The sequence below is a fragment of the Parambassis ranga genome, chromosome 5 (assembly GCF_900634625.1).
Source record: "Parambassis ranga chromosome 5, fParRan2.1, whole genome shotgun sequence".
In the NCBI taxonomy this organism is placed as follows: domain Eukaryota; kingdom Metazoa; phylum Chordata; class Actinopteri; family Ambassidae; genus Parambassis; species Parambassis ranga.
The window spans coordinates 18,158,458-18,185,576 of NC_041026.1; the positions used below are offsets into that span (position 1 = coordinate 18,158,458).

Genomic DNA, 27,119 nt, shown 5'->3' on the forward strand with positions numbered 1-27,119 from the left:
CTGAAATGCTACTGCACATGCATGGATGCAATTTGTTCCCAGGTTTTAGTTTATTTGTGCTCACAAGATAAGTACCTATAACTAGAGAGAGAGAGCCAATATGGCATACTACTGCACCCACTTCTTAAATTGAAAATATTTCATAGACCAAGTCAAAATTATCGGATTTACAAAGGGTAATTTGTTTATACAATTCACCCCTTTGAATAATATTAAGCTGCTTTGAGTGATGGTGATGCTGTTTGGAATCATGAACTGTCTTCTTACACACCTTCCCATCCACCTGGATTATGATGCAGAAGCTCTCTGTATCTATACACTTATCTCATGGGCATATACTGACCAAGACCAGGAAATGGTGACAATTAATTGTATCTCTTGCCCACAGAAAAGCATTTTAAGAGCTCAAAATAGTAAAATATGGCCTCTTTTTGTTTGTTTGTTTGTTTAATTCCTCCTAATGCCCACTCCAGGACTCTGTAGCAAAGTTTCTTAGCATCTCTGGATAATTTGTAAATGATGATCATGCTGACCAAGAGTTTTTTTAATATGGACTAACAAAAGAGCCACCTGATGCATAAAGAAAGCACACACTTAACAAAGCATGCTTGCACCAAACCAGTCAACACAGAAAAACATGATGAGTTAAGACGTCATCCATTATATCTGCAGAAGTATTTTAAACACAGGAGAAATGGTCCACTATTTTTTAACATTTACAGCTTGCTAACATGAAGTTTAGATCTCAGATGTTCAGCATGCATTGGCCTTCATGAAAATCAACACATAAGCAGCCAAAGAGATTTTAACTGATGGAGGATACGTGTACATGATACTTAAAGCAGGGGACGCCATCCATCTGTTCATTGAAATAAACTCCAAGAGCACTGAATAAACACAGCCAGGTCAACTCTACCCTTAATCAGTTGTCAGTACTGATAAAACTCACGCATGGGCGCACACACACACACACACACACAAATACAGGTATGGAGGACAGTCTTCAGGATGCATAGATACATTTAGTTTCCATAGTGACAGCAGTTGTCCCTTAAAGGTTGGCAACAGCTAAGCAGTGATTTGTTAATTAGGGTGGTGAATGTCTGCTTGCATGTAAAACACACACAGACCATACAGACATGCAAGTGACACAGTAGTCGCATGTTAGCAGAGCCACTCCTCACTGTGCGTATTTACAGGTACTGTGTAAATGCAACATTACGATGTAAGGACCATGTGCATTATGTTTCTTTAGTTTCCAGTTAAGTTTTCGTTATTGACTGTTAAAACTGGAAAACAACACATTCTCTATTATCCGTTTACACTGTCAGGCAAGATATACAGTCACCCTTCAATATACAGCAGGTATTAGGAGACATCCTCATAGGTCATGTGACCAACCCCTTGGAATCTTAGTTTAAAATCTCAAATGCAAGAAGAGGAAAGAAGAACCTTGGTGCCAACTAGATATAGTTTTATTCATATCCTGACCATACTGGTATATAATGTAAGTAAAAGATGCCAATGCACTATTATAAATGTATTTGTTAGTTAAAATTGAAAACAAAAGTCAACCGAATGTGATTGACACATATTTTTGTGTTGCAGTTAAAAGTCTCATTTTCATTTCCTGTTTTAATCACAGACCATTTCATGTTGCTCTCCCATAGTGAGAGGAGCTGTGGTGTGAAAGGAATACCAATGAGTACGAGAAGTGGAGGGAACTGTCTGTGTGTGTGTGTGCTGTAAAGCCAGGGCATTAGAGCAGTGTGGCTGCTGCTTAATGGAAAAGAATGAACTGTTTCCAATATGAATGCTTGTTGGGGAATCCTGCATTTGTTTTTTCTGCTGTTTTGAGGGGGACATGCTGCAGTCATACAGACAACACAACACAAGGATTGATGATGGTGGTATTAATATAAATTAGATTTTTGAAGCCAGATAAAGTTTTTATAAAATTGATTTAGGACATATCATAATTGAGCAGAAAACGGTACACAACCACTTGCTATTTCTCTATTTTTGTGTCTAGCTAAATCGTGATTTAATGTAATGTGCAATGAACATTATAAAATATAAATATGAGCATCATCTGCAAAGAACAGTTTGATTTTTTTCTAAGGGCAAAACATTCTTGAACGTTCTGGTAGTATTCCAATGGTTTCATTCATAAATATAATCCATACACATACATTTGCTATATTCAGAAACACGTTATTTTCTTTTCAAGCCATTGACATCATCAATGCATGAACCACTGATTGCATTTTAAAGATTTACTTTTTGTCACTTTTATTTGTCTTTGTCAATGTATGATAACTATTCCTGTTCATTTCTATGGAGATTTCATAATGTTTATTCATGTCAACTGGTTCTGAATGACATACTTTTGGTTTTCCAGTAAGATAAAAGGGCATTCAACCCATCACGAAGCATCCGATGAGCTACTGTCCCTGTGTTTAGGTTTTCTATATATTATGGTAGTCAGGGACCATTTTACACTGAAAAAATGATGACAATCAATATTTCATAAATAGGCAGCAAGCACTATTGTAGAGATTTATTGTGGGCAAATATTAAGAAACTCACTAACATAAGTATTGAAATCCTGATGCTAGTATTAATATTATGAAGCTTTTAGAAAGGGTGTGGGTGGTGTGGGGGGGGGCATCAAGCAAGATGTTCTAATTTGATATTTAGACTGTGATACTGTGACACAATCCACCATAATACAAAAAAAGATTATTGTTATTTGGACCTCCTGCTCCATCATTCATGGGAGCCATACAAAATAATGAATCCAAGGATGAAGAAAACACAATCGTGTGACTCATTTTTATTCCTCATTCATTGATACAAATGAAAACGAAGAGCACAGATCCTCTAACTTTTCTATTACTAGACTCCCAATTGTACCCGTAAGTGTCCCTGCTGTACAGTGAAAGCATTCATCTGGAATAGAATTTGGTTGTGTCGCTACTGCAGCTGCTAAATTTAACTGTTAAGAGGTTTCCTCACTTCTGTTAGAAGCCCCCACAGGACCCTGTTCAAGGACATTGTTGCTTTAGCAAGTAGCCCCAATTCCACGCATTCTGAAGCTGAACACTGTATTACAGGGTTGGGGTCTATTCAGGATGCCTTGATGGAGTAAAACACACATCACACATGACACTATAATACAAACCAGTATTAGAGCAAGAGACAAATTCAAACCAAGTACAAATTTAAAAGTATATTTTTTCTAACCTTTGTGCTCTCAGTGGAATTGACCCCAACCTTGCCTAAGCCATCAGTCTTTGTAAAGTACACTGTTTCCAGGGAATTGAAGAAAATAAAAAGATTTGAATGACCTTAGCCAGCTCTTATACAATGTTGTTTGTAGGTCCCGAGGCTGTCTGTTTTGTAAAAAAAGAAAATAAGGGAAAAATGTTTTTACCTGTTGACTTTCTATGCTGTTGTTTCTGTATCAATGTTCTATTGTTCAGTGCATGTTGTAGCTTTGGCGTTGTGGCTGGTTGTGATTCACACACAGAGCCAGTACTTGTCATGTTAAAAAAAATTAAGAAAAAAAGTGTCTCAATGTCCTAAGATATTTCTATTTCTTAAGAAAAGCAACATTTCCCTTGAATGACTCAAAATGAAATAAATCAGATCACTTTACATTTTGATTAGGAAGTGCTGGCTTTCATTTCACTGTTCATTTGCATAATGTATTATACAAGTTTTTATGTCTTTACATATCTCAGTAAACATACACAGAAGGAAGGTTAGATGAAGAGGAAGCTGTGAGCTGTTGGGCAGGAGCAAGCCTCCAGCCTCCCCACACGTCTCCACGCACCCCTGCATCGAGGGTTTCCCACTGCCTGCCACTGGAGAGACTGCCTTCTGCATGGGTGGTGGTGGGGGAGGGAGGGAGGAATAAGTTAGCTATCATAACGCCTCGCTTTTAAAGCCAAGTAATAAACAATGTTGCCATCTAGTGGAGATGCTCACTGCTACCAGTCAGACTTTAAAGAGATGGGCTTCACAAGCAGGTAGTAGGATGGCGTACGAATGTGACACTTATTACTATACAACTGACCCACATACCTGCACTGTCTGTCTAACTACTGAGCCTTTCAAAACACACACCCAGCTGACACGGTCTACATGTCTGCTTTTCTGCTGATGTCACTAACAGAATCTTCTCCAGTATAAGCCCATATAAAACCTTGCGTAAATATAAAATGGGTTAAATCTTGAAGTAATTTGTAATCATGCAATGGAATAGTTCTTGCTGAATATTAGACGAGAAGATCAATATCACTGTCTTCTATATGGTAAATATGCAAACATACATACATAATTATGTTTTAATTAGTGTGTAATCACCTAGAAGCTGGGTGTTATCTTTTAATGAGCCCATAATACATGTAGGGAACCAGTTCTTCTTCCACAAACACTTTACTGCAGATAGAACTTTTCCAATTATGTTGGAGACCATTTTGCAAAGTGTCATTCTTAAACCGCACTGACAGAGTTTAAAGGACGTGTGCTGAGTTTTTAAAAAGCTGTTCTATTGATGGATATTTAAAGCAACACAATGTTGTGTATCTGTGTCCACAAGTGGTCATAACAGGACATTCTGTTGAGCTGTGAAGGATACTGGAACAAATCAGCACCGTTTCCTCAAACACAACATCAGAACCTCAATGCAAAGCATTAATTTCTCTGATAAACAGCAACTGAATAAATTATATCATCAAAATTAAGCTTTTGCATAACGTTGCTTTCAGGTGACTGCCTTGAGTTGGGGACTTGGTTGTTCCTGCATAATTAAGACTATTTCCTTTAGCAGGGTCTCAGAACAAAAACTGTGTGAGTCTAATGTGTGAGTCTAATTTGTGAATTTATCTTTCTTTTCAGTGTGTTGTTGTGCAGTTGTTTGCACCACAATCTTCCCATGTCTTACCTGTCTCTGCTGTTTTCCTCTCCGTCCCCAGCGCAGTGTTTCTGTCCGGCAGCAAGAGCAGGCGGCTGGCACTCAGCACACACGCGATGCCCTTCCCTCAGGTACTGCATCCACTGGGTGTGTGGGCCCTCACTCTGCTGGCACTCTTTTGTCAGAAACGTCAACTGAAACTGGACACAGTACCTGTTTTTCACACAGGCACACACACACACACAGGCTCATGTACATACTGGGATTAAATATATAGTGACAATACTTGAGGACGTATCATTAAAGACAAAGTGTAATTTCACACTCCTGTCGACTGGCTGGATGTGTTACCCTGTAACGTCGCTGCTGTCAGGAATGTCTCTTTTCTTCCTTGCGTTGCCATAGCCACCAGTGGTAATAAGTGCAGGGACTGCAGTGAAAGCATGATAAGAACATTACATGTTGTAATTATGGGCATACATTTCAGATCAGGATAGAAAATGGAAAGCAGGACACTCTTTCTGAGTTTTAAGCTTGGAGACATCACTTGTTTATTTCTTAATGCTTATTTGACTTGAGCTAAGATCTTGGTCCTCCAGGAAGTAGTTAACTCACAGCAACAACGTCATCATCACTGTCAAAATGGCGACTGAGAAGTGTTGGGCAATTAAATTCCACATTCTTGGTTGGTGGTCATCACGGCTGTGGACGAGGACTCCACTTGTTTGCTTCCCTCACTGTATGTGATTGATTTTCTCCTCTACAGTTTAGCTTTGGCAATTGTGCAACCCTTGTCTAGGTGCTCTTTACATCTCTTAAAGCAGAGGCATCACCTTGCCTGTGACAGTGATTGATCAGCCTTACAGAAACACCGTCAAAGGGAGCACCCTCCCTTTGTGTTGCCACTCATTAACCTCCTTGTGACTGAGAATGCAGATAATAGCTTGAAAGTCAATACTGTCCACTGTAATGTTTCCAGAGCTGTACAACTCATCTCCTTAGTATAACAATGTTTAAGAATGAGTTCAGGTTTTCAATATTTATTGAATAAAATCAAAGCTAATAAAGTGGATTTTCTCACCCAGTGAGTTCTGACAGTGTCCCTGATGAGACCAGTACTCTGCACAGCCGGCATGCTCCTCCAGCTGGGGACAGGGTTTTCCTGCATTGAGCGGCTCCTGCAGGATAGTCCTGCTTCTCCTGCGAACGGTGGCCCTGCAGGGCTCAGCACAGCCAGACCACTCCGTCCACTCACTCACCAGACAAGACAGCGCTGATATATAAAAGCACACAGAGCACAGAGCTTTTTTATCTTTTTTTATCTTTTCTTACAGCAGGTTAGCACATCACCTATCGTATAGAGGTAAATGAAGGTAACTGCTACAATGTAGATGACTGCTGCATCAACATTCCCCACCTTTAAAACTAAAAATAGACCAGCAGTACACCAATGCTGATCATAGTGCGTTAGTGGCCCTCTGTCAGGGACCATGTGTCAGTTTAAGAGAAAAGTGGGAACTGTACCTGGACACGCAGTCTCATAGTCGTGGCAGCAGTCCATGGTGGACACACAGGCCTGGTCACAGTAGCAGGTGCCGTACGATCGGTCAGACCTCCATCCTTTGCTGACGCATGACAGGTCCCTGCCGGCACAGCACTGACCCGCTTCCCTGCATCCTGACCAACAAGGACTGACCAGGAATAAACACACTCCGAGAGAAACCAGTGTGACAGAACTTCTTCCACAGACTGACATCACGACGGCTCGTAACTTTGAATTTAAACAGTGATTTTGAACTGTTTTTTAATAGTCTTCATGAACTCACAATCATCAGCGGTCAGTTTAGGGTCAGCAGTGTGAAACATGCGGTGGGCTGGAAGTGATTTATCTGTCAACACTGCAGCTCTTAAAGGAGCAGTTCACTGAAATAAGACAGCAGTCCCACAAAGACAAACATCACAGACCAAAAAAAGATTAGAAATCAGGCATAATTAGAATATTCAAGCCAAAAGATTACAAATTATAAGAAAAGTCATCCATGATGGTTTTTTATCATTTCACCTTATCAAATGTATTGCAGCTGATCCTTTCAAGAAAACGTCTTTTCAGTGTATTTTGATTTTTCAGTGTCTCCTTACAGTCTCAGTCTGCAGAGTGTACAAATATACTAATCACCACAGTATGTGCAGATAAGAAATGAAAGAGTGAAGAATGAGTAGCAACAACAAAAACATTCAGAAGTCTTGTTTTCTACACAGAAAGGGCTAAAAAATGCAGCTCTTCTATTTTGTGCAAAACTGAAATAAATGTGTTCTGTGTTCCTTCATTTCTCCATACAGACGTTTATGAAGCATCCAGCCTCTGTGTGTGCCTCAACATGTGAAAGGGGTGGATTAATGAAACTTCTATGGTCGAGGTTATTCATGCAAAAAGAACAACAGAGCGGACAGTGCAGGCCTCCGCTCAGACTCAGATTCCCAGAGCTATTGTTTGAGCAAAGAGAGAGGGAGGGAGAAAGATCTGTCCCGTGTGTAAGAGGAGAACACACAGAAATAAAAGCATGAAGACTACAGTGTGACTCCTCTTGTGCGTATAAGTAAAAGTATGTAGCTCATCCATTATGGCTGCAGTAAACAGACAGACAGCTCTGGCTGGATACAGCTGCAGTCTACAGAAGCTACTAATCATTTAATCTCATATTGGAGATACTCTTACCCAGGTAATGCATGTATTTCCCGAGGCAACAGCTGTCCAACTTGAGAGGGTCAGTGTGGTTTATAAGGAAAGTGCTTCTTTTGTTATGGTGAATATTCTAATGGCTTAGCAGTGAAGCTAATTGTTTCCCATTACACATAAACAGTATTATAAACATTAGAGGAATGCAGTAACTGTAACTATATCCACACTTAAGGTTGTACTTAGGTCATTGATCATCAGGTCACTTTCTGCCTCCAGGACTTCTAATGTTGTGCTTTACTTTTTTCACATGTACAGTATGTCATGTGAACCTCAACTTCAAGAGTCTTTAACTCTGGTCTGACAGGATGGCTTGTTGTATTATATTTACATAAAATAAAAATGACAGAAAATCACAAGTGATCTGCTGCTCTGATTTCTTGAAAATTGCATACACTATGAGATGCAGATCAAAAACTCAGAACACCAAAGAACTTCCAGCTGCACATCACATCAGTACAGGTGTGTACAGTGTGAAAATATAGTCGAACATGATCAAACTGTATTCTGTGATTTTCTCAAGACAGCAGTAAATGATGCAGTAAAGCATGATCAAAGGCAAAAAAGCAACCGACTAATGATGCAGCACAGTGTAGCCATGTTCTGTCTCTTGTCATACTCAGCGCCCCCAAAATGAGCTCATGACTGTGCACTCAAGAAAGAATAATAAAAAACTGCTAACTTCAGCATGCAAATGTTATGATGTATATATTTTGTCACATTTCAACTGATATAATCTTTATTGCCAGAGAATGTTTACAACCATGCACAAGGTGTTTACATGTAACAGCATCCTGGTTTCTATCTAAGTACTCCAACCAGCAAGGTCGCATTCTCAAAGCCAAGAGACCTTAATCCAGTTTCTGAAATTACCCTAATTGCAACTATATCCAGGATACTACACAAACTTACTTTTTATTTTTCTGATGACTCAAAAATTGAAATTGATTTTATCTAAGCTCAATATTACTGCTTCACTGTTTTGTATGCCACCACCTGACAGTGGTGGCATACAAAACAAGTCAAGGTGTAGTTTACATTGATATATTGAATTTAGAAAAAACAAGTGTAGTGCACCCCTACTATAATTTTGTTTCATTACATTCACATGTGATGAATGAAAAAATACAGCAAAAAAGGCCGAAGTCTTTGTTGTGTGCATGTGAGCACGTAAGTTTAATTACCATGGGGAGCGGAGAGAGGGGGGAAGGGTTGTCATAAGGGATGATAAGGGATCATCAGGTAAACAGAGGGGAACAGGGAACCATCCCTGCCACACACAGCAGACAACATCACATTACATCACACGCTACATTTAGTGACAAATTCATCCCAGCCCTACATGGTAATGTTGGTAACACTTGTGGTTGTTGATATAAAGCACTCTAGGAAAATCAACAGAGGTTCACCAGCTGCACCCTAGACAAAGAAGAGGTCAACCACTTAACGAGATCATTCTTTAAAGAAGTACCTCTATAGGGGATAAAACAAAAAACACTTAAAAATAAGAGGTTTCACAAAGAGGAATTGAGTCCTAAGCAAAACAAAACAGGTCACGGTAAATCTCTTTCTTTTCTTCTCACCAAGTAAACCTCCAAATCATTGACTAGGATGCAGCTACGTTTTCTACAGAGCAGCAGAAAATAAATTATGTGTGCAATTAAACAACATCAAGGAGAAGAAGCTATTTTTTTCCTATCAATCTTGTTTAACTGTGAACATTTTGTAACCATGAATATGAACAGTGATAAGTTTTAAGCCTACAGCACCCAGAGCTTCCTGTAGCCTTTTAAGTCTAAGAACACAGTGTCTGAATTTTCTCTAGTGCTTTTACAGACAACCAAACCTGGTGATCTAAACAGTGCCATCCAGGGTCTGTGCCAATGTGCTTGAGTTAGCCTGTTTGAGGTGCAAGTCACCTTCAACTTCCTGTTTGCCACACCTGTGGAAGATAAATCACAATTACCTTACAATCCTATATCACTAAACTTCTTCTTAATAGCTTTAAAATAATGTCTTTATTCCTGCTTATCCTCAATTATTTTGCTTTAATATAAGTGTAGTAAATAAGAAGTAACAGAAAGGAGCAGGATTTACCCAGGATATATGACATGTATGATGAGACACTTTACTGTAATGAATGTTTAATTCTAATTAGAACATACAAAATTAACACATATAAATACACACAGCTTACCCAGAGACTGGTCCATTTCCTGTTCTTTCATTTGACTGCTGGTCAAACTCTGAGAGTAACTTCAATATATTCAGTGCAGCCTGGTGAGGTAAGGAACAGCATGTGTCATTTCAAATATCTGTTTCAAGAGGCAAGAACAGCTCACTTAACCTCTAAAGTATGAGGTCTATTCTCTTGGTAGCAACAACAAAAAAGAGTGGGTGTCCACAAAGCAGCCTGTTTGTGCAGCACTCATTTTGGGAACAGCTGTGTGGGAGTGATCGCACTATTAACAACTCTGCTCCCTTTGGTCACCTCACAGTCCTGAGTTATAAATTCCTTCATGTATGTTGTTGAAAGGGGAAATATTAATCTTGTTTGTCTAGTACTGGGATGCATTACACAATGTGAGAAAAAACAGTGTGACCCTTGTAGGTTTCCCCTTCTGTCTTAAGGAAAGGTTTGACTTTGACAACCACTTGCTGGTCAAATGTTGGTGATCAATTAATATTAAAGAGTCTATTTTGTAATTTGAAATCACTCACCATATCATGACAGGATTCTACATCTTTTCCAATCCCGTGACTAATGAGTGGTGGCTGGGAGGAGCAGTTAATCAGTGACACAAACTCGTTCTTATTGTTTTTGGGAAAGTCCTTGTATTCCACCTGCAGACATTTAATAAACTTAAGATGTTTTACCTGGTTTCAGTACAGCTTAAATACATACACAGTAATGAGCTTGTTAAGTTCATAAAAGGTAAACATAATGCTGGTTACCTGCAGGCCCTGTACTGATGCAAGAAAGCCGAGCTGCTCTGAGGGCCTGGTCAGGGGTCCGTGGGGCAGTTGGTTTAGGTTATTTTTGTTCTTTAGGATGGTCTCAGCAGTCAGTGATGTCCCTGCGTAAAGCAGCTCGTTGGCAATCATGGCAGAGATTGTGGCCTTGCCTGGGTTGGGAATAGCTCGACTATAGTCCTTGGCCTGGGATCCTTGGCATGCCCCGACTGCTTGAGCTACCTCAGGCACCATCGGCAGGATACCTGCAGGCAGCTGCTGGTGGCTCAGGTAAGGCAGGCGGAATTCTTCCTCCTTGGATCCTTTTAATGGAAACCTGGCTGTTTACTTGAAACATTTTTATTTCTTTACTATAATCTACAGAGAACCTGTTCTGTTCTGTGACTTACCCAATGACCCCTCCTCCACAGATCCAGGTTCAAAGAAGGTCACTTTGCGTCCATCACCAGGTTTTTTCACTGGAGTCTAAATATTACAAAAAAGGTGCATGAAGGTTTAATACGGATGTTCTTGGCTTACATACTAACACGACTCACTCAAAAGATGCTAAGGAGGACCTTTTCATCAGTTTTCAGTGCCGGTTTGGGGGGCTGAGGCTGAGGCACTTTATATCCCAAAAGGTCCAACATTTTTTCTGCTGCATTCCTCTTGGCCACTTTCTTACTAGGTCCCATTCCCTCTGCAGACTGGCCGCACACTGTAACCTGCACCGGATTAAAAAATCAAAGGAAGTGGATGAGATGAGATGAAAATAACTTAATAAAAAATACTAGCAGCGGAGCACAGGGTCACATGTTGCATAAGTCTTGCTGCCAGCATGCCTCAGCTGCAGTTGACTCACCTGCATGACAAACTCCCTTCGCCGTGGTAGACCTCGCTCTGTCACCATGCTGTACTCCGGCTCCTTCTCCTTCTTGGCTTGCTGGATCTGAGCCAAACGACTGATGGGATTCATTCCTTGTCCGTATTCCGGGCTAGTCTGCAGCTGTTTGCATGACAGGTCAATGATTACTTAATAAGGAGTCTTTACTGACTGCCCTAACTGCACTTTCGAAGTGGCTTTTACCTTAATGATAGATTTGGTTTTCTTTTTGATGCGTGGCAGCGTCTTTTCCACACTGGGTATGTGGGGTAGTTTCTTCAGCTCTCCCAGCACCGCTGCTGCCGCCAGCTTCTTAGCAATCTTTTTACTTTTACCCTCGCCCTCGCCTGTGAACTCCCCAACTGTAACACACACTACAAAACTCTTCATGTGGGGAGGACCCTCTTCCTTTAACACCTGAAAAACAACAGCGGCAATTCATGATGTACAGAAGCATTCATTCTGTTTAATAAAACTTGATAAAATATTAAGCTAAACCATGCATTTTGTCCGCACATTACTGAATATCATGCAGGTGCGAATGCTGTAATTGAATTTCAAAATATACAAATCCATCCAAACCTCAAAGCTGACAGGTAAGTTGCGTTTTAGTGCAATTTCAAACACTTGGCTGATTTCTGATTTGTTCAGGTTTTCCTCTTCAGGCTCTCCATTCATCTGTCAAGACATGAAAATATATTTAAAAAAATAAAAGCATAACAGTTCTTTCAAAATTGCATAAAAGCTGTCTAGCACTATTTCATGCTGAGCGTGTGCTTCTTTTCTCACCACTGGCAACTGTTGCAGTATTGGCTCTTTCTGCAGTACTTTCAAGGCCTTGGCAGCAGCATCATGTTTGGCCAACTGCCTGGTGCGTCCTTTCCCAATAAACTGCTGGCCTCCAATGGAAAGCTCCATGTGGTATATCATTGGTCCCACTGGAGGAAATGGGTAGTAGTACCTAGACATGCAAGAAATGTTAAATACAACAATAATTGCTCTTAAAACGTAAAAAGCAATGTTTCCAGGTAACGTAAACTCACTGTTGCATAGGGCGCTGGTAAGGCCCTGGAGCCCGGACATTGTAGTTGAAGTTTGGTGGTCTCATTCCCGGGTATGGGTCAATTGGTTTATACATAGGCTTTTTACCAAGCTTCATACATAGTGCATTCAACTCCATAGTATGTGTAATGCCGTCTACTGTAAGGCAAAAATAAATATAGTAGATTGCCTCCCTTTTCTAAACAATGTTAATAGCAATAGTAAAAGGATTACAAAAGAGCCTGTGGGAACAGCCCACCTGGGTTCTTGCCTGTGTTGCGGGGCGTCCTCAAGGGGGGTTTGGGGAGTGATGTCTCAGCGAGGGCAGATGCAGCAGCGGAATGCTGGGCTTTCTTGATACTGGTCCCCTCAGCCTCCCAGTGCTGATCTCCCAGTGTGAGCCTCACTGAGAAAATCTGAGATAGATTCTTAATCGTTAGCATGAACTTGTGTTAAATCAAGCTGCATAAAAGTATAGTATGTGACACCCAGTGTACCTTTGAGTGAGCTGGTCCTTGCTCACCGAGCAGCTTATACTCCGGTTGGATCTTGTTGAAACGGGCTAACTCATTCACCAAACACATGGGGGTCTTCTCTTTAGGGTTTGCCATGTTAGATACTGCAGGAAAGTAAAACAACAACACCCTCAAAATCCTTATTACAACAAGATGGTCCTACAACCAACACAAAACTGCAATCATCAGGAAAACAGATGGGAAGACCTAAAGACTCGAAGGAAGTTGAAATACAATGTGCGATTATACCTGATAGTACTATACACCCAAAATTAATAAATTAACTGTTCAGAACTAAGTCTTTAGGCCAAACTAATAACACCAACCTGTGGTGGTATTGTAGGGAGTGGCTGAACCCGCAGGGAGAGCGGAACTCCTGATGGGCTGGCTGGCGCTCTCCGATGGTAGAGTCCCTGAGGCACAAGGGATGCTGTAGCTGGGCTGTGGCTGTCCCAGCTGCAGTGGGGCAGAAGCAGCAGACATGGGACCAGCTGGACACTGAAACTGGAGCTGAGACATTGCTGTGGCTTGGGCTTAGTCAAAAGTAAGCTGAGGTCAAGATAGGTGATTTTTAGTGTTGGAGGGACTCTTGATTGAGGAGGTCTGGATGTAATCTCTGCCTGGAAAAGTGAAAAGATGAAAACTAAGATACACCGATATTTGCATATTGCCAAAATATACAGACTTTTCATTGTTCAAAAAAACACAACAGACCCCATTCAAGACTAGACTAAATGCTGGTACTGGTTTATTTCAGGAGGAAGACAAGACATTACATCTGTAGACTATTTAATTACCAATAAATTTCTTAATCTTATAACTGCTTAGATCGTGTCTACACTGCACCTTCGCTAGAAACAAACCACTTTGCTTCACAGTTAACAATTCCATGTTCATAATCGAGGTTTAAAATAATTAGCCATAAATAAATATATGGTTAAATAATTGAAGTGTTTCTCTTGTAGCGTTGGGGTGTGATTAGATTGTTTGGATCGATGCAGGCCAGAGAAAAGCTTCTTAGATATTTATAAAATCATTTCTTAGTTTAAGGAAAAGGTAACAGATTATTTATAACAAGTACAGTAAAAATAATGTTTCTGCACAGTACTCTTTAGACTCATCCAAAGAATGTTTCTGTCTTTCTACAAAAATCTTACTCTAACGTTGTAAGTAGTTGTGGGACTTTGATACATTGTTGAATAAATCACCACATACAAAAAGCATCCCTCTACTACTAGTTTATCAGCAATGCAACAATGTTAAATATTCTTAAAATGGTCTTCAGTTTTTAGCATCATTACAGTTTGTTTGTAAAAATAAAAATGCTTTTTCTGCAGGGTGATGAGTGTGTCTACATTTACTGAATTTATCAGTCATCGAATAGTAATTTTTTCTCCAATTAAGAAATGTAACTAGATCAACTTTAGCTAGGATTGTTGTCAACTGGGAGGCTAAAACATCCTACACAATGCCTTGGCTCTCACTCAAAATGCTGGGAGGTGTCCATTAGTCTGGGTGGGTGTTGTGGGGCCCTTTGAGCCACTGCTAGCTGTGATCTAAAATTCGTGACGAATTCAGGATACACTGTGCGTCAAGTAAAAGGAATATCAAGCTTATTTATGGTAAAATGTTAACTCAAAAACATTGGCCGGGTTTATAACTAAACCACCATGTAGGTTGGGCAGTTAGCTGACACCTATCAGGATCGTCGTCTTGCAGATTTTCACACAGACTGTCTCGTAGAGCACTTAATTTGTATATTTCCTTAAAACCTTACATACATTTTTACACACTTGTGTCAGAAACACATTTAGTTAAGTTAGTTATTGCTGAAATCAGGCCGCCGGTTGGCTATGGAAGCTTTCCCACAGGACCCCGTTAGCCATCTAGCTTACTAGCTATATTCACAAGGTTAGTTATAATGAAAATCTTCACAAAATGAAAACCTAACAATGTAACAACAGTATCGCCATAAAGAGTACTTCATAGCCGATTGATAGCAGTGCCTGACACTTGTTTATTAAATAGATTAAATACACATCTTTCGTTAATATCCACTGTTTCTGGCAGTTGCCAGAGAAGCCGCTAGCTAGCTAGCTAACCCCGGTAAGTCTGTGCACAAAATAAACCTCACCTCGTCGCTCCTTTACTTCAGTTTTTAGTTACTCCATAAGACACGTTGATTTGGTATCGTTTACGTTTGTTAATGGTCAGTTTCAAGAGTCAGTGTATGTTATTTTAGAATCAAAATGCGGGCAGTGAGGAGGTGGACATTGGGAAGACAGGGCAAACACTAAAGAGAATGGCACTATCGTCTTTTCTGCCGGAAATGACGTCAACAGAGAGGAAGTGCCTCCAACAAGACGTTTCAAAAATAATTCTCTATTAAGTAGACAGTAAAACAACACACACGCGCACAGAACACTTGTTGAGGTTATGTGGTGAAAAAAATACACACAGTCCAAATAGCATACTTATCATTTTATTTTGGTCATATCAGTAAGCCAAAAATCACAGGTTTGCAGAACTATTAATCCAAATAGTGTAAAAAGTCAAAACGCACACACACATAACTATCAGGCTCATAATGTTAGCTAATAAATATAAAATTGATCCGTGAGTCACTACAAAATATTGCTTCTATGATCTATAATCCTTCCTAAACTCCAATTTTTTGAGAATAAGAGCAGTGACTTGATTTGAGTGGTTCGTATTTCTTCCATGTTAAAGGTTGTAAGCCTGACAGATGTTCAGAGAGTCTCTCAACATCAGGTCACGCAGACGCCACAGTGCATCCACCATGGTGGTGTGGGCTCCTTTGCTCTTCAGCCAGTGGGCTGGCAGCCGACTCTCCTGTTCTTTGGTCAGGTGAGCGTCACGCCTTTGAACTGTGAAATGAAATGAAAACAGGATTTTTCATTCATTATATTGATAGGAAATAATGCTCTCTTTGTGTGCAGAAAGAAATACAGGTAATGCAAGATAAACATAAGCATGTCTGAATTATGTTCCTATTGTATTGTCTTTAAGAATTTAACTGACTGGAAGATATTTCACTTAAAGAAAGAAGATTAAATATTTGTCAATGAAAATTGTTACTCATCCAGATCATTCACAAAGGTGAAGTGAGGCAACTGGACTTGTAGAGTTTAGACGGTATGGGTAAATATTATTCATCCCTGTATAATCATTATAAAGAACAAAGAACCACTTAACCCCACCTTTGAGCGTTTGGTCCCACTTGCTGACAGTGCTAGAGTCTGAATTTAAGCCCTCAATGTACTTCAGGTAAGCCTCTGAGTGAAGCACCCTCTGGGTCTTTGGTGGTGGAGCCACAAACATGGGCGTGGTGGGCTGAAGATGTGAAGGCTGGCCTTGTCCTGGATACGGTGGTGGAGCATGCTGTCCTGGGCTAAACATTCCAGGCTAAAATCAAACAAATCATGTGAACATAACTCAAAGCTGATTTGATAACTCACTTACAAGAATATAGTACAATCTAAAAATCACTCCACTAAAACCCATTTGGCCATGAAACTCTAGACTGGGACTCACCTGTTGCATGAAGTTTCCTTGTGCAGGACTTCCTGCCATGCCATTCATGCCTGCACCCATCATACCTGTTAAATGACAACACTTAGTTGCTGTGCACTCAGTAACTGTGATAGCTCAACTCATGTCTGTTTTGTGTTAAGATTCAAAATGACCTATAAATGTTAGTCTTTGACTCTCAGTTGAATGTTAGTTGTTTATATCAGTTTTCTCATGCATTACATGTGTAGAAGTGGACTTCTGTATATTACAAGTGTATATGAAAGAGGGCGTTTGGAGAACACAGAGCTTTGACCGCTCAGTGAGTACGGTAGATCAGGCTGTGTGGCCTGTGGACCAGGTAAACCCCTCCAGCAGGAGAGACACGACTGGATGTGACTGAGCAGGTGTGGCTAGGACAGTGGCCCTTACCCTGATGAGGCATGCCAGGGTACCCAGGCATACCTTGCTGGAGATGGTGAGGAGGCAGGTGAGGACCCCCTGCAGGGTGAGGTGGCATTGGGGCCACACTCAGCAAACCCTCATGAGGGCCCTGCATGGGCATGTAAGGTGGGCCGTAAGCTCCCATCATGCCTTCAGGAAGAGGGCAAGGAGAGGACAACATAACCATGCGTGAGAAACATGCAGCCTAAAATGACATGCACTACTACTGCACACAATCACCCCTTTCACACATGTTCCCTATGCTGTAAGTACTAAAATAACTGCACTCAAGTCAATTTAACATGTTGGATCAAGGCTGGTTACAGCTCTAAAATATATTTGACTCTAACTGTAATATATAATATGTTTAACTACGCAGGAACTTACAGTTGCTCTTTATTCCGTTTTACATATTCCCAAAGCTAGCCGTACATTTCCATGAAATTTATTTGATTTACAAAGGATTTTTTTTTGGTGTGCTTTCTCCAATTTTCTGCTGACGAATACTTAAGCATGTAGTATGATAGATAAGTACTATAAGGGTGAATTCACTTATCCACCTAAATAAACAAACCTGGTAATGTTTAAAGTTTGATGTGTGAAAGGGGCAGACAATACAAAATGGGTTTGAGAATGTTAGCAAAACAAGCATGTACGTTAAATGGAAAATCAAATAAAGCATTCATGGCTAAAAAAAATCATTCATGCAGTCAATGTCATGCAATATCAGATGATGTAATAAAACTATGAACATAAAACAATATGAAATAGCAGCAAAAGAAAAAATGTTGCTTTAAGCATGTCCTTCTGACATAAATACACTTAAAATGGTTAGAAAATTTGAGAATTACGGTTTTTAACAGTCCAGCCTCATTTCCCTGCTGCCTTGTTGTAGTCAAACACTCGTGCTGTCTCTGAGAGGGGTTACCTGACACAGGTGTCATGGTCTGGTTTATCATTCCCATAGTGCTAGGCGAAGGCACCACCCCCATCATTGTCCCTATGGGGGTACCTGCTCTAGGGGACGCTTGCTTCTGGGGTGGCCGGTCACGTTCCTGCTGTTCCACTATTTTAGCCGCACGTTCTGAAAAAGAAAGATTTGTTACTTTGGTTCTTACAAAAAGAACTTCCAGAATTCCTGCGTTCCTCTATCTCACCTTCATATTCTGCTTTCTTGGAAGCTTCGAGGTTCCTCCACTCGGTACCCACAAGTCGACTCAGCTCCCCGAAAGAAAAGTCTGGGTGACGAGCTTTGATGACTGCTCGCATTTCACTGCTGAACAGAATATAGCCACTCATGTTGATCTTCCTCTTTGCTCCTTCCTTCTTTGATAAGCCCTTCACCTTAGGAGTGGACTTCAATACAAATTAAAGTTGTGTTAAGTATATGTAAATTCTTTTTGACATAAGAAGTAGGTTAGCTAAATGTCTTCTGACCTAGACATTTATTTATAATGAATAATAATCTTTGCTATTAATGTACAAGAGCTTGGCTACCTGTGAAGGCGTGTATGGCATGATATCCATGTCACTCGCAAGAGGAGTTTGCATCTGAGGCAAAGAAGGTGTCTCTGGAGCCTCCTCATCATCATCCATGTCATCCATATCATCGTCTGCATCTTCTATATCTGCCAGCTTCACTTCAAGCTCATCGATCTTCTTGTCTAAAAATGGCGATGCCTCCTTTTGTGGCACCATTAATTTCCTAAACAGGATACCAGTAAATGAGAAAATACAAATTTTGAATGGGAAACATGGCTTTTGAACTATAGGAAGTGTTTATTAATGTTGAGCCTGCAAACCTGAAATAGTAGATCTCATCCTCCACCACTTTGGAAGAATATGAGAAGCGTTTCAGACCCTTGAATTTCTTCATCTGCTTCTCTGTATCAATGTAGCGGCTCTCACACAGCAGGACGTCATCCTCTGAATACTCGGTGGGTCTACATGACAGATAGTCCTTGAAGGAGGATACTACACATTTGCCTATAACAGCAGAGAAGATTGAAGTGTTAACAGAGATTCACCCTGGCAGGAACTATGTTGAGCCAGGCCACATTTAAGATGCCAAACTGTAATGTTTACACACAGACTCATACTAAATATTTCTCTCAGTTTCCTGTACCTATGACACAGTTCAAGGGCAAGGTCTCCTCCAGATGACTCAGAAACACTTCTCTCTTGTAGAACATCTTAGTGGGTTCGTGTTCTGTTTCTTCAGGATGAATGAAGATGGGTCCAAATAGGAAAGCAGTTCCATTTTGTACCCACAACTTTTCTATCCTGCAGCCCAGCCAAGGAAGCCAAAGGTTAATAACAATATTATTGCTACAGCACCAATCAGACCCCATAGTGTAGAAAAACACACTTTCACCAACCTAGCAACTCGGGGTTTTGACAGCCCATGTGACTGGATGTACACACAGTCTCCCACTTTAAACCACAGGTTGTTGAAGCGTAACTGTTCGTAGTACTGGCAGCCGGGCTCAGCTCCGCTCATCTCCATAGGGACATCTTCTCTCTCCTAAAGGAAGGAACACATACACACAGAGGTGTTTATTTATATTGTGACAAACAATGTTTTATACTTAGAACTAACTACTCCTCTGCCACCAGGCTCCTTCAAAACATGTATGCTTCCAATTCAAGAGTTAATTAATCCCCTGTAGTAGAAGTTGACAGTTTGTGCCTGGTGACAATACACTCTAGATTTCATTTTCCTTTTCATTTAGGTGAAGTCTCCAGGCTGGAGAGATAAGTGTCTGTATATTAACCCCACGATCTGTAGATGCTTTACTACAAGCAGCTTAAAAAGACTAGTCTTACAATATGATTGAAAAGGACATGACATAAGCTGTGCATGGTAATGTTTCATAAAAAGTACGAAAACCACATAAGAATGTGAAGATATAGCATCTCCTCACCTTTTCCACAAAATCCCCACTATCTGTGTATGACACTGATAGTTTTTCTAGGTCAGGTTTGGCAAACATGGAAGCTACACGGACAACAGGCAGAGCCACGTCTCGAGGTACCAACTTCACAGAGCTTTCAGGAACAGCCCAGATCTTGATCTTCTTGAAGGACTTGTTCCTGGCAGAGTAACGGGACTCGCAGACATATACATCCTCAGGTTTGTAGCCCTCAGGTTGCATTTTGAAATAATCCTAGAGGAACCAGAGTTATTATTACTACATTAGCATTCTTATGTTGCTAATTCACACAGATTTTTATGTATGTGGTTCACTTCCTGCAGAGGACCTCACCTTCACAAAAATGACCAGGCATTGTCCCAGAACTTTACTGATGGATACTTTGTTGTAGTAGTCGCTCTTGAAGACTTCTTGCTCCAGAAATTTGCGTGTGGCCAAGTGAAAGGTTTCGCTGGGTCTGTAGAACCAGCAGCCATAGAGCCATTTCTCCCCTTCACACATAATAAGCTCACGTTAGACAAATAAATGCTATAATAATCGTCATATACCACATATATACTCATATCTTTATTGTAATATTTTTTCAATACAATGATTCTTCTACCTGCTTCATTTTCCCACAGACGTTCAATGCAGACGATGTGGGGTTTCAAGTTTGGTTTAGAGGGCTGCACATACACAAAGTCCCCCACATGGTAGGTTCTGTTTTCAAAGCTGCAGTCCTTACTGTACACACGATTTGAGTCGGACTCTGACTCCCACGACTCTCCTGCCAGGTCCCCTGTTTTGTCATCCTCTTTAGATGAGAAATACAAAAAAAAATCAAATCAATATCATACCATACATATAATTCTTCATGATTTTGCTTCATGACAAAAGTTCACCCACCTTTACTTTCCTCAGCCTCCTTTTGTTTGTCCTCCTCTATCTCTTTGGGAATTTTCTCCCTCTTTTCCTGCTCTACGTCACTGTGCAGATGTTTTGTTGTGAAGTTAAGCGCAGACGAAAGCAAGATCTCTCCATTCTTGCATAGCTCATCCCTGATCTTGATAAAAAACTGTTGCAGCTCAACTGAGTCCTCAAATACCTCAGAATCTGTCCTATAAAACGAAAAAAAGACACTGTGTAAAATACACATACATCACATCTGTTCTGTTTGACAACAGAAAAATATAAATAACTTTTTGCTGTAACTCCTGGTGTTAATATGAAAGGTACTGGTAATTCTGAAGGGGTTACCATACCTGTGCAGCCTCCTTGCCTTCTCCAGCACTTCAAACATGTGCTCCTGGAAGACATCCAGTCTCCTGTAGCGGCCACGCTCCACGGTTATCCTGATGATATCAAAGTTAAGTGGTGGCTTCTCAGGAGCAGCAGGATCCACAGCAGGGATCTCGGCCAGTGAGTCACTGTAGCATCGACCCTCTTCATCCTGATGGCCCATCACAGAGACAAACAGGTTCCTGATCAGCTCTCGCACCAGTGGTCCTGCAGCAGGAAGTCCAGAGTCCTCCCCTCTCTCTTGCTGCTTGCGTGTCTCCAGCAAAACTCGGTGCAACACCAGAGCATCCCGATAGATGAGAGACTCCGGTTCATTGTAAATGCAGGCATTGTTGAACATGAGAGCAAAGTCCTCCACCAAGGCTTCCACATCTTGGTAACGACCGGCTGCCATATGGCTCCGCAGGCGCTCCATATCGATAGGCCTCTTGATTGTAGCGTAATAGTCTGGCAGCTCAGCACGAGAGGGCAGACGGAGGAAGATTGTGCTGAGGCGCCGACCTCGGCGGTCAGTGAAGTTCCGCACAGCATCGTAGAGCTCGTTTAACCTCTGCTGCAGCGGGGTGAGGTATTTGGACTTCTTTGGAGAGACACCACTCTTTCCTAAATATAAAACAATTAAATTAAAAAGTGTAAAACCAAGAAAGACTGACCATGACATCACTCATTTCTAATAATAATAATAATGTCTCAGAAGCTAATATTTTCACCGCTGTCATTTGACAGACATGGAAATGGGTGAGTTTGGGCTGGTGCTGATTTTATTATAGAATAGAATGCCTTTTATTGTCACTATACACAAGTACAATGAGATTAAAGACGTCATCCAGTTTCAGTGCAAAAAAAAAAGATTTTATAGAAGAAATTTAAAGGGGAAACATTTTTATACCATGCTGTAATGAATAAAATGTATTAACATTTTAGTTCATGGGCCAAAACAAGCAAAAAAACACTTACTTAGTTTAATTTTAGGAGATCCTACGTCCTCCTCCTCGGGTGGAGGACCTAATTCTTTGCGCTTGTCCTTTAATATCTTCTCCAAAATGTCAGCATCATTATATACCTGTGTAAGTGAATATTAGGGTGTTGGATAAAATATTGATTTCATTGTGACAAAGAGAAAAAAACAAAAATATTTCTATACTTGATGGAATTATATTGCCAACCTGAGATCCTTCCTCATTGTAGTGCCGGGCATTACGAAACATTAGCTTCATGTCGTCCATCAAAGCTTCCTCTGTGGCATAGCGTTCAATGCGAATGTTGTGCTCGATGGTTTTCAGGTCCATCGGTTCTAGGATGACGTTGTAGTAGTCAGGATAGTCCTTTTTAGATGGTTTGACCATGAAAAGATCACAGAGTCGTCGGTTGGTGCCTGCCTCCCTGGCCTCGGTCACTGCAGCGTACAAAGCTTTCATTCGGTTCTTTTTGACATTTTTCTTGTGACTTGACGGAAAATATGGAAAGAAAAGAATTAGACCAGGTAGTAACACAGAAACAATAAAACAATGGATGAAAAAACTAAATGTTCATTAACACACATGTGATGTTTAGCAATAGACATAAACATAGCAATACCTTTTCCTCTTAACGCTCCCTGCATCAGTTGACAGAATGCTGTCTCCGTCTTCATCGTCTCTTCTTAGAAGATCCCTCTTTTTTGCCTATACAGACAGATACAATAACCCTCTTACAATTTCTGGAAAATGTGAAAACATCGTGCAGTACATCCTGACAGAAGACTTTACCTGCATGATCTGCTGAAGCCTGAAAGCCCTTTTGTAAATGCTTGAGTTAGGCATGTTGTAGCGCTTTGCATTTTCAAACATCATAGTGAGGTCAGCCTCCATCTGTTCCACACTTTCATACTCGCCATTCTTCATCTTAGCCCTTGAAGAAAAAGTTGGACATTTCTCTAGCAAAACAATCTGTGGATCTTAAATATGACCTTACACAGCATTAGTGTGAAAGCACTCCTAACCTGATTTGTTGCAGAGCGATGGGCTGTTTGATCTGCTGATAATAGTCTGGATATTCTCTACGAGAGGGCAGTTGCTGGAAAGGTTCAGAGAAGACCTGTCCCTGATTATTCCTGGCACCCCTCACTGCTTCATACAGTTGGAAGATAGGATTGCTCATCTCCATGCTTGAACTCTGGCTCTCAGCCTCCGACTCTCCCTCGTCATAGCACACAGAGCCTGCAAACATATACCATAGGAACTGACACTTTTCCCAATAAATCGGGTAAATATCTGTTGCCTAAAATGCTGAAACTTACCTGATAGCACAGGATCATCTTCACTCTCTGAGCCATACTGAAGAGCTACACTCACACCAGAAAACTGATCTCCTTGGCCAGACCTGCGATTTCTGAAACATAACGGTATCATACTGTATCCATACTGACAAAAATCTTTATGAGAATAATTTGCTCATTTGTTCTGACTAAAAGAATAAAACAAAAACTGTTGTTTAATACCTAATGCGAAGACTGGATTTTGTGGGTTCTGCATGTTCAAGTTCAGTCTTACGCTGAATGAACACTTTCTTTATGGTGTTAGCATCCTAAAAGAGAACAAGAACATCATTACCTGGAATATTACATCTTACAACAACTAAAATTAAAATAACATTTTCGTCAATCTCTGACAAACAAGTTTACCTTAAAAACCTGAGATCCTGGTTCATTATATGTTTTAGCATTTTTGGTCATCAGGTCAATGTCCTTGGCCATAGCAATGACATTTTTATAGTATCCAATCTATGCAAATAAAGTAAAAAAGATACCGGTTAGAATAAAACACTGTGAAGTTCAGTACATTTTAGGCCTGAGTAATGAGCCAGAAAGTGGTTTAACTACCTGAATCCTTTGAGCAATTGTTCTCAGATCAATTGGCTCCTTTATAATGGCATAGTAGTCTGGGTAATGCTAGGAATGAAACAGACATAGTGATGAAATACACCGGAGTGGTTGGATAAAAACACAAATCGAGGAAAACATTTTTACAAAATCAAATTTATCTTATATTAGAATTAAAATGTGAATGAATGGTAGATTGTTGTAGCAGCCCACAACTGAAGGACTTACCACTTTGGACGGCAGTTTCTGGAACAGTTCACTGACCAGACGCCCTGAGGGATCAGCATGTGACACTATGGCCTCCAAGAGTTGCTCCAGCACTTCTTTCAAACTGCTAGCTGAGGTCTAAACAACAAATACACAATAACTAAATCCTGCTGTGACATGTAGCATCATAGACTTTTCCAAAGGAATATTCTTATCAGTAAAAATGTTTTTAAAATTTGTGACATGTGCATAAAATAAGCTTATAGGTGACGGATATCCAAGCAGACAACTCGGTAATCATGAAAAACAAGACATCATCTTACCTCATCTTCGGTTGACATTGCTGGATTATCCATCATATCATCACCATCTTCATCATCCTCCTCTCCGTCCCCAGGCTGCACAAACTCATTCTTCGTTTGCAAATAGACCTCCCACAGCTTACATGCAGCTTGATACTCCTCAGTGTCACTCTGACTCATTGAATGAGAAAAGAAATTAGTAATAACATAAGATGCCGAGAACGGAAAGAAAAAAAAAAAACAAAAATCAACGTTACACATCACTGTAAGGTTTTCACAATGAGCTGACCAAATGAAATGTATTATTTCAACATTTATCAGTATTCTCTTTACCTTGTAGAATGATCTGGCATTGGTGAACATGAGCTGAAAGTCTGCAGTAAGCTGCTCCACATCACTATAATCTTCTGACTTCAGTTTATACTGAATTTTTGTCATATCAATCGGCTGGGACACCACTTCATAATAATCAGGCTGATTTCTGAAAAAAATTGATCAAACATGCACATATAATTAAAAAGATACTCAGATGAGTGGCAAAAAAGTCTTAAGAAAACTATGGACGAGTCTTTACTGACATAAAACATACAGTACACAAGGACTCCATGTTAAACAATGACCCATACCTTCTCTTTGGCACTCGTAGGAAGACTTCACAGAGTTGCCTCCCCTGATCATCCTTGTAATCCCTGACAGCATTGAACAGCTCATGACATACAGCAATCTGAAAGGCAACAAAGAGACTCTCAGTGATCGTTATCCTGAAACAATCCTTGCTACAAATGAAAAAGCTGCGTTCAGAAGGTTGAAGCGAGGCAACTGGACTTGTAGATTTATATGTAGCGGAGGACTGTTGTGTTAGTAAGTTTCACACAGACCCACCCACTGAGGTCCTCCACCACATATAAACCATGTTTCCCACCCAACAGAACTGATGAAGCTGCTTGGAGTAGCAGCCAAACGTCTTCAAGAAAACTCTACAAGTCCAGATGCCTTGCTTCAACCTTCTGAATGAAAATGACCTGGATGACTAAAAAATCTTCATCAACATGAAAGAGCTGCATGTACCGTGTCTACAGGAGGGACATTTGAGGTTTTTCTTCTTTTTCTGCCACTTCCAGGAGTAGAGGAGTTGCTTTCATCGAGGTCTCCCCCTCCACTGACACTGCTGGAGGGAGAAGTCGCTCGTCTCCTCTTGGAACTCACTGACATCGCTCGCTGATTTAACAACAGGCTAGCCCGCTAGCTGCAAAACGGGATAAAATAACTGAAGACTGTATATTTTTGTCCGCATTTATTTAATATGAACGCAACATCGATCGCCCACTTTCCCATTCATAACAAACTCGAGCAAGCATGCAGACTATTAGCCCCAGCACCGCTTGTATGAAACAAAGCAAATAGCCCAGCGGCTGTTAGCATGCTATGCTAACTGGCTTGCCGCTTTTCTAAAAACACAAGCAAGTTATAGAATAATACGTTTCCCAAAACACACAGACTAGCTACGAAAACCAAACACCCATATTTACATTTACATGCGGATCTTACCCAAATTTTAGCAAAGTCTGCTGTAATTCCCTGAGCAAATGTATAAAGGCTAGCTAGCTAGCAAGCGATGTTTGAAAACTCCTTCCCGGAAGTTGTGGTCGTAGTACGTTTGTGAATAGAGAGAAAAAAGGGCCGCCGGAGGTAGTGCTGCCCCCTACAGTTCAGAAGTGATAATGCACCCAATGATGTAAGAAAAGATCAATATCTAATAATAATAATAATGTCAGTTGACTTTTAAGGTGTTGGTAGTGTAGGTGAATCAGAAGTTTTCACTTCAGGTTTAGTTCCAGTGATCTTAAGGCCGACTTCTTTATTTACTCTGAATGAACAGTGCCAATATATTTTTTGCAATGCAAACGTTGTGGTCTGGATAAGCTGTTTACGTTTAAGTCTACACAGGAAATACCACGTGGTCAATCATATCAAGAAAAAACACACTGTCCTGATAAATTGGTGTCTGGAGATTATAATTACATACTATAGGCTAACTATAGGCTAATTTAGGGCAAAGATTGATACACATTATCTATAAGCCTTCCTATGCTATATTAGATGCCAGGGCCTCGACCTCTAATGTGGACCCTGACCTGAGACAGCAGTGATGCAGGATTTGGGCGCCAGAATCAGGGCGTTTCCTCAGAGTAAGACTTAAAAAGGATTGGATTGTTTAAAAGTAACAATAAAATTTCTCTCTGCAGTGTATGAGATACTTTTGTTCGTGCCCCACTGTTTAATGAATTATTCACAGTGACACGTTATGTCTATTTTGAACAAACCCTTCAGACAGTCTGGATAACCTGCACACAGCTTGAGCTTTATCCCCTCATACTGCAAGAAGAGCTTTCAGAAAACAACAAGCAGATGTCCCTAAAAAAAGTCCCTCACATGCAACAGACGGACTATCATGAGGTGAATCGCAGATCACGTTGTTAAGAGAACAGTGAGTGATTTTTTTGGTACACTA

General features: G+C 40.5%; 3 protein-coding genes across 8 annotated transcripts; all 3 read right to left on the bottom strand.

Annotated features, from left to right (window-relative positions):
• Window positions 1-3,767: 3,767 nt before the first annotated feature.
• Window positions 3,768-6,677, bottom strand: LOC114435483 (somatomedin-B and thrombospondin type-1 domain-containing protein). The gene is made up of 5 exons (XM_028405177.1): window positions 6,446-6,677; window positions 6,003-6,194; window positions 5,273-5,351; window positions 4,952-5,134; window positions 3,768-3,885 (listed from the first exon to the last, which is right to left on the bottom strand). Exons 1-5 carry the CDS (start codon window positions 6,675-6,677, stop codon window positions 3,768-3,770), a joined length of 804 nt encoding a protein of 267 aa, XP_028260978.1.
• Window positions 6,678-8,804: 2,127 nt separating this feature from the next.
• On the bottom strand, window positions 8,805-15,364 carry stau1 (staufen double-stranded RNA binding protein 1). 2 transcript variants are annotated; one of them, XM_028406751.1, is made up of 15 exons: window positions 15,184-15,364; window positions 13,376-13,669; window positions 13,032-13,153; window positions 12,806-12,950; window positions 12,537-12,693; window positions 12,283-12,454; window positions 12,076-12,171; window positions 11,698-11,910; window positions 11,473-11,616; window positions 11,189-11,335; window positions 11,021-11,096; window positions 10,614-10,933; window positions 10,380-10,502; window positions 9,856-9,935; window positions 8,805-9,600 (listed from the first exon to the last, which is right to left on the bottom strand). In XM_028406751.1, the coding sequence occupies exons 2-15, from the start codon at window positions 13,566-13,568 to the stop codon at window positions 9,513-9,515; spliced, it is 2,076 nt and encodes a 691-aa protein (XP_028262552.1). In that variant the 5' UTR covers window positions 13,569-13,669; window positions 15,184-15,364; the 3' UTR covers window positions 8,805-9,512. The 2 variants fall into 2 exon arrangements, with proteins under 2 accessions (XP_028262552.1, XP_028262551.1); XM_028406750.1 differs by having other exon boundaries at window positions 12,794-12,950.
• A 151-nt stretch (window positions 15,365-15,515) lies between these two features.
• Window positions 15,516-26,262, bottom strand: LOC114435720 (protein polybromo-1-like). 5 transcript variants are annotated; one of them, XM_028405645.1, is made up of 30 exons: window positions 26,156-26,262; window positions 25,676-25,853; window positions 25,234-25,331; window positions 24,941-25,088; window positions 24,629-24,778; window positions 24,327-24,443; window positions 24,099-24,167; window positions 23,901-23,999; window positions 23,718-23,803; window positions 23,517-23,608; window positions 23,220-23,436; window positions 22,987-23,128; window positions 22,817-22,902; window positions 22,405-22,684; window positions 22,196-22,301; window positions 21,202-21,841; window positions 20,846-21,057; window positions 20,562-20,753; window positions 20,291-20,448; window positions 19,949-20,191; window positions 19,403-19,548; window positions 19,150-19,307; window positions 18,827-19,010; window positions 18,522-18,729; window positions 18,182-18,380; window positions 18,037-18,108; window positions 17,013-17,174; window positions 16,605-16,669; window positions 16,271-16,475; window positions 15,516-15,937 (listed from the first exon to the last, which is right to left on the bottom strand). In XM_028405645.1, the coding sequence occupies exons 2-30, from the start codon at window positions 25,817-25,819 to the stop codon at window positions 15,774-15,776; spliced, it is 4,842 nt and encodes a 1,613-aa protein (XP_028261446.1). In that variant the 5' UTR covers window positions 25,820-25,853; window positions 26,156-26,262; the 3' UTR covers window positions 15,516-15,773. The 5 variants fall into 5 exon arrangements, with proteins under 5 accessions (XP_028261446.1, XP_028261445.1, XP_028261444.1 ...); XM_028405644.1 differs by having other exon boundaries at window positions 17,046-17,174; window positions 17,953-18,108; XM_028405643.1 differs by having other exon boundaries at window positions 17,953-18,108.
• Window positions 26,263-27,119: the final 857 nt, after the last annotated feature.

Excerpts from the sequence above, each read along its gene's own strand:
- LOC114435720 (XM_028405643.1), bottom strand. The coding sequence starts at position 25,819 with ATGTCAGTGAGTTCCAAGAGGAGACGAGCGACTTCTCCCTCCAGCAGT. Across the intron at positions 25,332-25,675 it reads ATGTCCCTCCTGTAGACACG|ATTGCTGTATGTCATGAGCT; the intron begins GTACATGCAGCT and ends GTTGCCTTTCAG. Across the intron at positions 19,011-19,149 it reads GCCCTTGAACTGTGTCATAG|GCAAATGTGTAGTATCCTCC; the intron begins GTACAGGAAACT and ends CTGCTGTTATAG.
- stau1 (XM_028406750.1), bottom strand. The coding sequence starts at position 13,568 with ATGTCTCAGCTCCAGTTTCAGTGTCCAGCTGGTCCCATGTCTGCTGCT. Across the intron at positions 9,936-10,379 it reads TAGAATCCTGTCATGATATG|GCTGCACTGAATATATTGAA; the intron begins GTGAGTGATTTC and ends TTACCTCACCAG. Across the intron at positions 9,601-9,855 it reads GGAAATGGACCAGTCTCTGG|GTGTGGCAAACAGGAAGTTG; the intron begins GTAAGCTGTGTG and ends TATCTTCCACAG.
- LOC114435483 (XM_028405177.1), bottom strand. The coding sequence starts at position 6,677 with ATGTCAGTCTGTGGAAGAAGTTCTGTCACACTGGTTTCTCTCGGAGTG. Across the intron at positions 6,195-6,445 it reads CTATGAGACTGCGTGTCCAG|CGCTGTCTTGTCTGGTGAGT; the intron begins GTACAGTTCCCA and ends TTTATATATCAG. Across the intron at positions 3,886-4,951 it reads GAGGAAAACAGCAGAGACAG|AAGGCAGTCTCTCCAGTGGC; the intron begins GTAAGACATGGG and ends CCACCCATGCAG.